This window comes from Salvelinus alpinus, chromosome 10, assembly GCF_045679555.1.
Source record: "Salvelinus alpinus chromosome 10, SLU_Salpinus.1, whole genome shotgun sequence".
NCBI classification, from domain to species: Eukaryota; Metazoa; Chordata; class Actinopteri; order Salmoniformes; family Salmonidae; genus Salvelinus; species Salvelinus alpinus.
This window is the reverse complement of record NC_092095.1, coordinates 41,877,974-41,891,637: the sequence shown is the minus strand read 5'-3', so window position 1 is coordinate 41,891,637 and position 13,664 is coordinate 41,877,974. Positions and strand designations below refer to the sequence as shown.

Here is a 13,664-nt window from a genome sequence, read left to right as displayed (position 1 = left end):
GTGTTTACAGTTAAGAACGTCTGCGTTCCATTGACTCCCTTACCACATCTATGCCATCGTAAGAAGGTTAATTTCCATTCAAGTGTTCCGATTCCTAATTATATGGTATATTGTGTTTCTTTATAACTCCTCTAACTTATGGCTCCATCTCTTTGTTCCAGTGAATAAAAATAGTGGATTCTCTGAGGTGGCTCTGGCGGGTTTGGCCAGTAAGGAGAACTTCAGCAGTGTCAACCTGCGTAGTGTCAACATCTCCGACCAGATGTCCAACAACAGCGCCGTGCCCTACAAGAAACTCATGCTCTTGCAAGTCAAAGGTGAGATGGACAGATGACCACTCAACCCCCCCCCCCCCCCCCCCAAAAGGTACAAGGTCATCAGTCAGTCATGCCCAGATAAAAACAAAAACAGGGAAAGAATGTGGTTATGTCACGTGTGCTCCCTCTCCGGCCTCTAGGTCACCAGTCCGCTCATTATGCCGCACACCTGTCACCACCGTTACGCGCAACAACACATTATGACACTCACCTGGACTCCATCACCTCCTTCGTTACCTGCCCTTTATATGTCACTCCCTTTTGGTTTCTTCCCCAGTCGTCATTGTTTCTGTTTCATGTCTGCGCGTTGTTTGTTTCTTGTTTTGTGTTATGTTTTAATTTATTTATTAAATGATTCACTCCCTGAACTTGCTTCCCGACTCTCAGCGTACATCGTTACATGTTAGCCCCACACACACAACCCTCTAAGCAGAAATGTTTAGATACTGACAGGTATGTTACTCTCACCTTTCATGGGGATATAACATATTTTCTGCCCAAAGGTTTCTTTATGATATGTATTACTCTCTATGCCTGACCCTGCATTTTTTTCATCTATTTTTATATTTTTAGCAGACACACGCCCCCTTTTTTAAATGCCTTGGAGTCAAAAATAGAACAAATCCTTGGTTCTCTGTAGAATTTACAGATCTGTTTATTATGAGAAATCAGGCCTGTGCTAAAGCTAGAAACTCTGTAGCTGATTGGCAGCTTTTCAGGCAGCTGCGAAATAGATGCACCTCCGCAATTAAGAAAGCCAAATCAAGTTACTTTTTTTTATCCGACTCTGCTTGTGCTCTGTCAAAATGCTGGAAAACAGTTAATGCACTGAAGCGTGGAAATTCCTCTCCTTCCCTGCTTAAGCAAGTTGTCAGACTACTGAGATTTATTTCTATCAGTGACGCTTTTAATTAGCATTTTAGAGAAGAGGAGCTCTGTTTTGTCGAGCTGAGATGTCTGCCAGGCACACAGAGAGGCCTGTCGCCAACTGGGTGTCGGAAGGGGGGGAAGGAGAAAAGTGGTTGAGTGTCATCCGTACAGCAATAATAGGAGAGACCATGTGAGGATATGACGGAGCCGAGTGACTTGGTGTAAAGAGGAGAGGGCCTAGAACCGAGCTTGGGGGACACATGTAGTGAGGGCACGTGATACAGACACAGATACTCTCCACACCACCTGGTAGGAGTGACCTGCCAGGTTGGGGGAGAGCCTGAGACGCCCAACCCTGAGAGGGACAGAGGAGCGAGTCAGCTTTGGCAGAGCGGAGAGCATTTGTGACACAAAGGACAGTGGTCTTAGTGAGCCGCCTTGAAGCCTGACTGGTTAGGGTCAAGAAGATCATTCTGAGAGAGATAATGAGAGCGTTGGTCAGAGACCATGCACTCAAGTGTTTCAGAAAGAAATTAAATAAGGGATACCAGTCTCTTGTTTTTGACATTAGAGTGGTCGAGTGTTGGTTTCTTGAGGAGGGGAGAGATTCTGGCCATCTTAATGTCAGAGAGGATGCAGCCAGTAGTCAGGGATGAGTTGATGAGGGAAGTGCGGAATGGGATAAGGTCTCCAGAGATGGTCTGGAGAAGACAGGAGGGGACGGGGTTAAGTGGGCAGGTTGTTGTGCGGCCGGACATCACTAGTTGCAGGATTTCATCTGGAGAGAGAAGGGAGAATAAGGGAAAGGTAGTTCTGTGTGAGTGGGCTCAGTAGGCTGAGTGAATGAGGAGCGGATGTCGTCAACTTTTTTTCAGTGGTCCGCTTAGAGGGAGGGGAGGAGAGGAGGTGGAGGATTAAGAGAAGTTTGGAGAAGTTTCTCAGGGTTGGAGGCAGAAGCTTGAATGTAGAGTGACAGAAATAGGCGATACAGAGGAAAGGAAGGTAGAGAGGAGGGAGTGGGAGGATGATAAGTCCTCCGGAAGTTTCGTATTCCGCTCAGCGGTCCGCAGCCCTGTTCTGTTAGCACGCAGTGAATCACTCAGCCCCAGAACGGAACAACAAAAAACAAATTATTGTTATTTGTTAATAATGATAAACCTCCTGGCATTAACAGGGCGGCAGGTAGCCTAGTGGTTAGAGCATTGGGCCAGTAACCGAAAGGTTGCTGGATTGAATCCCCGAGCTGACAAGGTAAAAATCTGTTGTTCTGCCCCTGAACAAGGCAGTTAACCCACTGTTCCATGGTAGGCCGTCAATGTAAATAACAATTTGTTCTTAACTGACTTGCCTAGTTAAATGAAGGTAAAATATATATTTATTTTTTGACAACTTAGATGGAAAACTACTGAGGATGGTAGCTGACTCCTATCTGCCATATCTTTAATCTGAGCCTAGAGGAAAGTCTTTGTCCTCAAGCCTGGTGGGAGCCCAAAGACTTCCGCTACGCAAAAGTGGTAAAGCGGCCTTTACTGGTTCTAACAGCAGACCTATCAGCTTGCTGCCAGATCTTAGCATTAGCCTGTTTGACCAAATACAATGCTATTACTCTGTAAACAAATTAACAACATACTTTCCGCATGCTTATAGAGAAGGGCACTCAACTTGTACTGCACTGACACAAATGACTGATGGTTGGCTGAAAGAAATTGATAATAAGAAAATTGTGGGATCTGTACTTTTAGGTTTCAGTGCAGCCTTTAATATGATTGACCATAACCTGTTGTTGAGAAAACGTATGTGTTATGGCTTTTCAACCTCTGTCATATCATGGATTCAGACCTGTCTATCTTATATATCTCAGAGGGTTTTCTTTAATGGAAGCTTCTCTAATGTAAAACACGTAAAGTGTGGTGTACCACAGGGCAGCTCTCTAGGCCCTCTACTCTTTTACCAGTGACCTACCACTGGCATTAAACAAAGCATGTTTGTCCATGTATGCTGATGATTCAACCATATACACATCAGCAACCACAGCTAATGGAGTCACTGCCCTTACCAAAGAGTTGCAGTCTGTTTTGGAATGGGTGGCCAGTAAAAAACTGGTCCTGAACATATCTAAAGCTAAGAGCATTGTATTTGGTACAAATCATTCCCTAAGTTCAAGTCCTCAGCTGAATCTAGTAATGAATGGTGTGACTGTTGAACACGTTTAGGAGATTACTTGGTGTTACCTTAGATTGTAAATTGTCGTGGTCAAAACATATATATTCAAGTCCTGCTGGATCTAGTTTTATCTTACGGGGATTATTGTCCAGTCATATGGTCAAGGCTGCAAAGAAAGACTTAGTTAAACTGCACCTGGCCCAGAACAGAGCCGCAAGTCTTGCTCTTCATTGTAATCAGAGGGCTAATATTAATACTATGCATGCAAGTCTCTCTTGGCTAAGAGTTAAGGAAAGACTGACTGCGTCACTTCTTGTTTTTATAAGAAACATTAATGTGTTGGAAATTCCAAATTGTTTGCATAGTCAATTTACACACAACACTGACACGCGCACAAATGGTTGACTTGCTTAAACAAATGTGGTTTCTACTGACAATTGAGATGTACAAACAATGGCAAAAGGGGACGACGAGTGGATATCCATGATTTCGATTAAGACATTAATGAGCAAGCTAGGTCAGACGTAGTCAATATAACTATTTGTTCAGCACTTTTGAAATGTACAGTGACAGAATTCAGAACATGGACCGTTTTGACAGTGTTCTCCCTGTACACCAAGTCAGAACCGTAGGATAAGGGGGCATATAAGCAGGCAATGAAAGCTCTTACAATATTCAAAGATCACATTTCTCTAAAACAGGCTGTAGGCTACAAGTGCACCACCAAGTCAGAACAGGAAGGCGAAAGAGGGGGAAATGAGACAATTATTAGGGTGGGCTATTGGGCTATTAACAGCTTACTACACAACATACACAACATACACTTAGTATTACTTTCCTGGCATATTACATAATTTAAGCAGCAGCATACAATACATTTTTGGCGGCACAGCGCCTCTCCCCCATGTGACCTACTCATTGTATGTGCTGACGTATGTGTAACTGATAGATGCACACACACACTAAATGTTAACATTTTTAAAGGTATGTAAATTATAAAGTATTTTGTCTGTAATGTCTTTTTCGTTATGTGTCAGCACCCAGTAAGACTAGCTGTCGCCATTGGGGTCGGCTAATGGGGATCCAAATAAATCAATAAAATCAGCTAGGAGGAAAGGGAGGAGAGGAAAGGGGACAGTGAGACAAAGGATGCGGAAAGGGAGGAGAGTAGGATGAAGAGGCATATTAAGGAGACAGGAGGGAGAAGAATTTAGCAAAAGAGGCAAAAGGATAGAAGAGGAGAGAGTAGTGGGAGAGCAAGAGCAAAGATTGCGGCGGCACATGACCATCTGGGTCGAGGCTGAGTGGGTACGGTTGGAGTAAATATGGTGAGAAAAAGAAACAAAGTAGTGATTAGAGACATGGATGGGGTTGCAGTGAGGTTAGTAGGTGAGAACAGCCTATAGTGAAGATGAGGTCAAGTGTATTGCTTACCTTGTGGGTGGGAGGTGACTGGGAAGGGTAAGGTCAAAAGAGGAAAGGAGTGGAAACAGAGGTAGAAAGAAAATCTGCAGTCCTCATGCCTCCTTGCAGCATGCCTAAGGCACGTTCACACAGATGAGCAGGGACCCTGGGCATCTTTCTTTTGGTGTTTTTCAGAGTCAGTAGAAAGGCCTCTTTAGTGTCCTAGCTTTTCATAACTGTGACCTTAATTGCCTACCGTCTGTAAGCTGTTAGTGTCTTAACAACCGTTAAGAAACAGTGTTTAAACCCTTTACAATGAAGATCTGTGAAGTTATTTGTATTTTTACGAATTATCTTTGAATGGGGCATTTCTTTTTTTGCTGAGTTTATGATATGAGTAATGTAATAATATGAGTAATGTGAACATTATTAAAGTGGCATTGTTTAAAGTGACTAGTGATCAATTTATTAAAGTGACCAGTGATTGGGTCTCAATGTAGGCAGCAGCCTCTATGAGTTAGTTATTGCTGTTTAGCAGTCCAATGGCTTCGAGATAGAAGCTGTTTTTCTGTCTCTAGGTCCCAGCTTTGATGCACCTGCACTGACCTCGCCTTCTGGATGGTAGCGGTGTGAACAGGCAGTGGCTCTCGTGGGCCTTGTGGTTGAGGGTGGTGCAGTTGCCGTACCAGGCTGTGATACAGCCCGACAGGATGCTCTCGATTGTGCATCTGTAAGTTTGTGAGGGTTTTGGGTGATAAGCCACATTTCTTCAGACTCCTGAGGTTGAAGAGGCGCTGTTGAACATTCTTCACCACACTAGCTGTGTGGGTGGACCATTTCAGTTTCTGTGATGTGTACGCCGAGGGATTTAATCTTTCCACCCTCTCCACTGCTGTCACTTCGATGTGGATAGGGGGGTGCTCCCTCTGCTGTTTCCTGAAGTCCACGATCATCTCCTTTGTTTTATTGACGTTGAGTGAGAGGATGTTTTCCTGACACCACAGTCCTAGTGCCCTCACCTCCTCCCTTTAGGCTGTCTCGTCGTTGTTGGTAATCAAGCCCACTATTGTTGTGTCATCTGCAAACTTGATGATTGAGTTGGAGGCGTGCATAGCCATGCGTTCGTGGGTGAACAGGGAGTACAGGATGGGGCTGAGCACGCACCCTTGTGGGGCCCTAGTGTTGAGGGTCAGCGGGGTGGAGATGTTGCTTCCTGCCTTTACCACCTGGTGGCGGCCCTTCAGAAGGTCCAGGACCCAATTGCATAGGGTGGCGTTGAGACCCAGGGCCTCCAGCTTGATGATGAGCTTGGAGGGTACTATGCTGTTGAATGCTGAGCTGTAGTCAATGAATATCATTCTTACATAGGTATTCATCTTGTCCAGATGGGATCGGGGCGGCAGGTAGCCTAGTGGTTAGAGCATTGGACCAGTAACCGAAAGGTTGGTTGGATGAATCCCCGAGTTGACAGGGTAAAATCTGTAATTCTTCCCCGAACAAGGCATTTAACCCACCGTTCCTAGGCCATCATTGTAAATAATAATTTGTTCTTAACTGACTTGCCTAGTTAAATGAAGGTTAAACAAAAAATAATAATTAAAATAGGGCAGTGTGATGGCGATTGCATCGTCTGTGGACCTGTTGGGGTGATATGCAAACTGAAGTGGGTCTAGGGTGGCCGGGTAACATGGAGGTGATAAGATTCTGGACTGGTCTCTCAAAGCACTTAATGATGACAGAAGTGAGTGGTACGGGGCGGTAGTCATTTCATTCAGTTATCTTTGCCTTGGGTACAGGAACAATGGTGGCCATCTTGAAGCATGTGGGGACAGCAGACTGGGATAGGTAGCGATTTAATATGTCTGTAAACACACCAGCCAGCTGGTCTGCACATGCTCTGAGGACGTGGCTTGGGATGCCGTCTGGGCCAGCAGCCTTGCGAGGGTTAACACGTTTAAATGTTTCACTCACATCGGCCACGGAGAAGGAGAGGGGGGGGGGGGGGGCAGTCCTTGTTAGCAGGCCGCAACGGTGGCACTGTATTATCCTCAAAGCGGACAAAGAAGGTGTTTAGTTTGTCTGGAAGCGTGACGTTGGTGTTCGTGACGTGGTTGGTTTTCTTTTTGTAGTCCGTGATTTCCTGTATACCCTGCCACATAGGTCTCGTGGCTGAGCTGTTGAATTGTGACTCCACTTTGTCCCTGTTCCGGCATTTCTCCTGTTTGATTGCCTTGCAGAGGGAATAACTAAACTGTTTATATTCAGGCATATTCCCAGACCTCTTTCCATGGTTAAATGCGGTGGTTTGCACTTTCAGTTTTGCGCAAATGCTGCCATCCGTCCACGGTTTCTGGTTAGGGTAGGTTTTAATAGTCACAGTGGGTACATCTCCAATGTACTTCTTTATAAACTCACTCACCGAGTCAAACCAACATTGAAGCGTGGATTCCAATTGGTCAGACCAGCGTTGAATGGTTCTAGTCAATGGAGATAGGGCGGGGGAGGGATTTGTATGCATCACGGAAGTTAGAGTAGTAGTGATCAAGTGTATTACCCCCGAGGATCCACTTCGGGAAAGTCGTATTCCTGGTCGTAATATTGGTTGACGTCACTCTTATATCCAATAGTTCTTCCCAGCTGTATGTAATACGACTTAAGATTTCCTGGGGTAACAATGTAAGAAATAATACATTTAAAAAAAAATACTGCATAGTTTCCTTAGGACTCGAAGCGAGGCGACCATCTCTGTCAGCGCCATCTTGCATGGGCAGCGACCATGTAACGCTTTTACAACATACAGAATTGTATGTTGTCAAGGGGCAAAGTATTGACACGTTTTTTTTAATTGAGAGATGAGCTTAAAGTTTTCATTACTGACCATAATTTCCAGTTGTCTGATGACGAGTTTCTCACATGACTGGCCTATCTGGGTGATGTTTTTTCTCACCTGAATGATCTGAATCTAGGATTACAGGGACTCTCCGTAACTATATTCAATGTGCGGGACAAAATTGAGGCTATGATTAAGAAGTTGGAGCTCTTCTGTCTGCATTAACAAAGACAACACACAGGTCTTTCCAATATTGTATGATTTTGTTGTGTGCAAATGAACTCAAGCTTACGGACAATGTCAAATGTGATATAGCGAAGCACCTGAGTGAGTTGGGGGAGCAATTACGCAGGCACTTTCTTGAAACGGATGACACAAACAACTCGATTCGTTATCCTTTTCATGCCCTGCTCCCAGTCCAATTACCGATATCTGAACAAGAGAGACTCATTGAAATTGCAACAATCGGTTCTGTGAAAATTTTATTTAATCAGAAGCCACTGACAAATTTCTGGATTGGGCTGCGCTCAGAGTATCCTGCCTTGGCAAATCGCCATGTCCTTTGCAACCAAGTACCAATGTGAGGGTGGATTCCCGGCCATCACTGGTATGAAATCTAAATACAGGCACAGACTGCATGTGGAAAATGATTTAAGACTGAGACTCTCCAATACAATCCATTGCAGATTTATGTGCATCCTTTCAAGCACATCCTTCTCATTAACTTGTGGTGAGTTATTCACAATTTTTGATGAACAAGTAAGGTTTTATATGTAAGATGGTTAAATAAAGAGCAAAATTATTTATTATTATTATATTATTATTTGTGCCCTGGTTCTATAAGAGGTCTTTGTCACTTCCCACAAGCCGGGTTGTGACAAACTCACACTCATTCTTATGTTTAATAACTGTATTGTGTGTGGCAGGCTTACAATGATGGCAAAAAACAACATTTGAGAGTGTTCTGACCCTGGTGCTAGAGGGGGTACTCAGCTGGAGGTTGAATCTTTGAAGGGGTACGGGACTATAAAAAGTTTGGGAACCACTGCTCTAGAGAATTTTTCTTGTTGAGGATATTTTGAATAAAGAGTATTTGTTTTCTATGATTGCTTTGTATCTGTTTTGCTTTTTATATTTATTAATTTGTATTTCTGTAATTACATGGCTCATCTGTAAAATAATCCTTGGTCTCAGCATGACTCCCTATCAAAGTCAAGGTTAAATAAAGAAACGGCCTTGAAATCAACAACGCGCTCTCTCCATTGACATATGCTCGTAGTTCTTTGGAGAGACATGCAGGTCAACAATGCTACAGTAAACGCAACAGTTTAGAGGATAAATCTGAGCTGGAATCCCAAACACATTTCACACAAAGTAACAGACAGTCTCATAGTATATCATCTTACAATGACAAGAAAGGGACTGGAGTAATACTTTATGTGTAGTATTCTGATAATGGTTTCATCCTCACAAAGAAGGAAGGCAGTGTTTTCTTTGACTGTCGCATCACATTGAGGAGAAAAATATCTCAGGCTGTGTCTCAAATGGCTCCCTATTCATTATGTAGTGCACTATGTAGGGGATTTGGGATGCAGCCTCAGTCATCAGAGAGGTCATTCGCCTAGATTAGACAGATATTGAGGGCAGGAAGCACATCTTCCTCTTCCATGTATCAAGGAGACTGTAGCCTATAACAAGCATGCTAAGGCAAACCATCCAGAACAGTGAGCAGCAAAACGTTGGCTACATCCTCAATGGCACCCTATTCCCTATATAGCGCACTATTTTTGACCAGAGCCCTTTGGGAATAAAGGGAATGGGGTGCCATTTGGGATGCAGATGGCTGTCTGCTGCTGCATGCTAATTGGCTGAATTATATTATTGTTTTGCCCTTGTTGTCTTTTAGTTTGGGGAAATAAGAAAGGATCGTGTAAGTTGTGCCTGTTTGCACTGCTTATTGCAGCCACATCTGTCACAGTAGTAACCCATTTCCTAGTGCTGCTGTGCTTGGGTCCACAGAGAAAAATGGCCTAATTGGCCATTTTTACCCAAAGCAACGAAGGATGCTCTTGAAGGGTGTCCTTTCTTTTCCAGAGGATGTTTTTGTGTTTTTTTGTGGTTGTTTTGGTTCCTTCTCTACACCTCTTCCATGCAGCTGTGGTGCTTAATCATGTTACCCAGGTCACCTCACTCTACCCTGGGCTAGCCTGTCCTGCCAATCCCCCCCCTCCCTAATCCAGCCCAAATCCAATAAAACCAACCAGACCTAAACCAACCAGACCTATTCTAATCTTAAAAACACCCTTAGGGTATGTCCAAAATGGCACCCATATTCCATACAGTGAGGGAAAAAAGTATTTGATCCCCTGCTGATTTTGTACGTTTGCCCACTGACAAAGAAATGATCAGTCTATAATTTTAATGGTAGGTTTATTTGAACAGTGAGAGACAGAATAACAACAAAAATATCCAGAAAAACGCATGTCAAAAATGTTATAAATTGATTTGCATTTTAATGAGGGAAATAAGTATTTGACCCCCTCTCAATCAGAAAGATTTCTGGCTCCCAGGTGTCTTTCATACAGGTAACGAGCTGAGATTAGGAGCACACTCTTAAAGGGAGTGCTCCTAATCTCAGTTTCTTACCTGTATAAAAGACACCTATCCACAGAAGCAATCAATCAATCAGATTCCAAACTCTCCACCATGGCCAAGACCAAAGAGCTCTCCAAGGATGTCAGGGACAAGATTGTAGATCTACACAAGGCTGGAATGGGCTACAAGACCATTGCCAAGCAGTTTGGTGAGTAGGTGACAACAGTTGGTGCGATTATTCGCAATTGGAAGAAACACAAAAGAACTGTCAAACTCCCTTGGCCTGGGGCTCCATGTAAGATCTCACCTCGTGGAGTTGCAATGATCATGAGAATGGTGAGGAATCAGCCCAGAACTACACAGGAGCATCTTGTCAATGATCTCAAGGCAGCTGGGACCATAGTCACCAAGAAAACAATTGGTAACACACTACGCCGTGAAGGACTGAAATCCTGCAGCGCCCGCAAGGTCCCCCTGCTCAAGAAAGCACATATACATGCCCGTCTGAAGTTTGCCAATGAACATCTGAATGATTCAGAGGACAACTGGGTGAACGTGTTGTGGTCAGATGAGACCAAAATGGAGTTCTTTGGCATCAACTCAACTTGCCGTGTTTGGAGGAGGAGGAATGCTGCCTATGACCCCAAGAAACCATCCCCACCGTCAAACATGGAGGTGGAAACATTATGCTTTGGGGGTGTTTTTCTGCTAAGGGGACAGGACAACTTCACAGCATCAAAGGGACGATGGACGGGGCCATGTACCGTCAAATCTTGGGTGAAAACCTCCTTCCCTCAGCCAGGGTATTGAAAATGGGTCGTGGATGGGTATTCCAGCATGACAATGACCCAAAACACACGGCCAAGGCAACAAAGGAGTGGCTCAAGAAAAAGCACATTAAGGTCCTGGAGTGGCCTAGCCAGTCTCCAGACCTTAATCCCATAGAAAATCTGTGGAGGGAGCTGAAGGTTCGAGTTGCCAAACGTCAGCCTCGAAACCTTAATGACTTGAAGAAGATCTGCAAAGAGGAGTGGGACAAAATCCCTCCTGAGATGTGTGCAAACCTGGTGGCCAACTACAAGAAACATCTGACCTCTGTGATTGCCAACAAGGGTTTTGCCACCAAGTACTAAGTCATGTTTTGCAGAGGGGTCAAATACTTATTTCCCTCATTAAAATGCAAATCAATTTATAACATTTTTGACATGCGTTTTTCTGGATTTTTTTGTTGATATTCTGTCTCTCACTGTTCAAATAAACCTACCATTAAAATTACAGACTGATCATTTCATTGTCAGTGGGCAAACGAAAAAAATCAGCAGGGGATCAAATACTTTTTTCCCTCACTGTATATAGTGCACTATTTTGACCCGAGCCCTGTTAATGACTCTTAATGATTTCTTCTTAAATGCCGTTAAGATCAAGATCAAAACATTTGATAATATATGCCTATCTGTGTCTGTCTGTCTTTGTTTGTTTCTGTCTGGTTTATAATAACCAGGCCGACGGCACGTCCAGACCAGACTAGTGGAGCCCAGAGCGTCCTCTCTAAACAGCGGGGATTGCTTTCTGCTCATCACTCCCCATCACTGCTATGTCTGGACCGGAGAGTTTGCCAACGTCATCGAGAAGGCCAAGGTGAGTCTGCCATGTTAATTTTCATTCAGTCTTCTTGCTCTTGGTGTTATATGTAACTTATTGTCCCTAGAGGGAAATTCGGTTCATGAGCAGGGGTAACATGATAAAAGTACAGGCTTATCAGACACACTGATCAAAACACATGCACCAATGTTGTCATACATATATTGTAAGGATTGCTGCTCAGTGTTGTCTTATTTATACTGAACAAAAATATAAACGCAACAATTTCAAAGATTTTACTGAGTTATATAAGGAAGTAGCTCAATTTAAATAAATTCATTAGGCCCTAATCTATGGATTGCACATGTCTGGGAATACAGATATGCATCTGTTGGTCACAAATAACTTTTTAAAAAGGTAGGGACGAGGATCAGAAAACCAGTCGGTATCTGGTGTGACCAATATTTGCCTCATGCAGCGACACAAATCCTTCGCATAGAGTTGATCAGGCTGTTGGTTGTGGCCTGTGGAATGCAAACAAATTTGAGCACAACATTTTAGAGAAATACGCCTTTTATGCATATGGAAAATTTCTGCGATCTTTTATTTCAGCTAATGAAACATAAACATGTTGCGTTTATATTTTTGTTCAGTGTAGTTACATTAGGTATGTTTCTATACTCCATAGATGAACGCGAGTAACCATCTGTCAGTGAGGTTTAAAGGGACTTTGTTATTATTAGGCGTGTGCTACATCACGTGTAGGAAGTAAATACTATTTTGCTTGTTATTTTTGATTAATGTACTGCATTGTAGTGGGAGCTAGCAACACATGTGTGTGGGGAGCTGCAGTAACAGGAAGCCACACAGTGACACATCAACCCAGACCTAGAGCCATTGTTTTAGACATACTCTGCTCAACTGAACTCTAAACTCTGTATGGCCAGGAGGAACACAGACTTCATTCTAAAATTCTATAAAAAAAAACTATAATTCAGACTATAAAACCCCAAGCAGATTGACATAAAGTGTAGACCACTTTGTTCTAATTGCAGAAATAATTTGATTGGTTTAGGGCAGAACAAATTCGATTGGTTGCTGCTAGCGTGCTACATTTGACTCTTATGCTCTTTAGAAATGATGGTGCTGACAAACATGGTCACCCTGTTTTTAGCTACTAGCTAACTTTGCAAAAATTTGTGTCTGTGTTATTTCTTACATTATTTTTGTGAATGTTTTTAGTATTATTACCTACTTTTTGAAAATAACTTTTGGGATGTTAGATTGCGGTCACTCACCAGAAATTCGACTTTCCTGACCTGGCTTCTTTGTCTAGACTTCCTGAGGCAGCCCCATTCATCCCGGGTGCTACACCAAAACTTTGATGCTGGAGAAGATGGAGGGGTGTTTGTCAGGCTCAGGCGGCGAGCAAACCATCCCTCGCTTCTGAGTATATTTCTTGCTGACGTTCAGTCCCTGGACAATAAAGTAGACTAGCTCAGGGCGAGGATCTCCTTTCAGAGAGACATAAGGGACTGTAACATACTCAGTAACATACCCCATAGACGATTCTGTGCTTCCAACTTTGTGGCAACAGTTTGGGGAAACGCCCTTTCCGGTTTCAGCATGACAATGCCACCATGCACAAAGCGAGGTCCATACAGAAATGGTTTGTCGAGATCGGTGTGGAAGAACTTGACAGAGCCCTGACCTCAGCCCATCGAACACCATTGGGATGAATTGGAACGCCGACGGGGAGTCTGGCCTAATCGCCCTACATCTGTGCCCGACCTCACTAATGCTCTTGTGGCTGAATGGAAGGAAGTCCCCTCAGCAATGTTCTAACATCTAGTGGAAAGCCTTCCAGTGGAGGATGTTATAGCAGCAAAGGGGGACCAACTCCA

The 13,664-nt window shown here is 43.6% G+C and overlaps 1 protein-coding gene across 3 annotated transcripts in view; it reads left to right on the top strand.

Annotated features, from left to right (window-relative positions):
- Positions 1–13,664, top strand: part of LOC139532060 (supervillin-like) — a 124,898-nt gene that overhangs the window by 83,309 nt on the left and 27,925 nt on the right. For all 3 annotated transcript variants that reach the window (XM_071329181.1, XM_071329182.1, XM_071329184.1), the window contains 2 exons: positions 162–317; positions 11,681–11,817. In XM_071329181.1, coding sequence (XP_071185282.1) covers positions 162–317; positions 11,681–11,817 — 293 coding nt within the window. The remainder of the gene's footprint in view (positions 1–161; positions 318–11,680; positions 11,818–13,664) is intronic.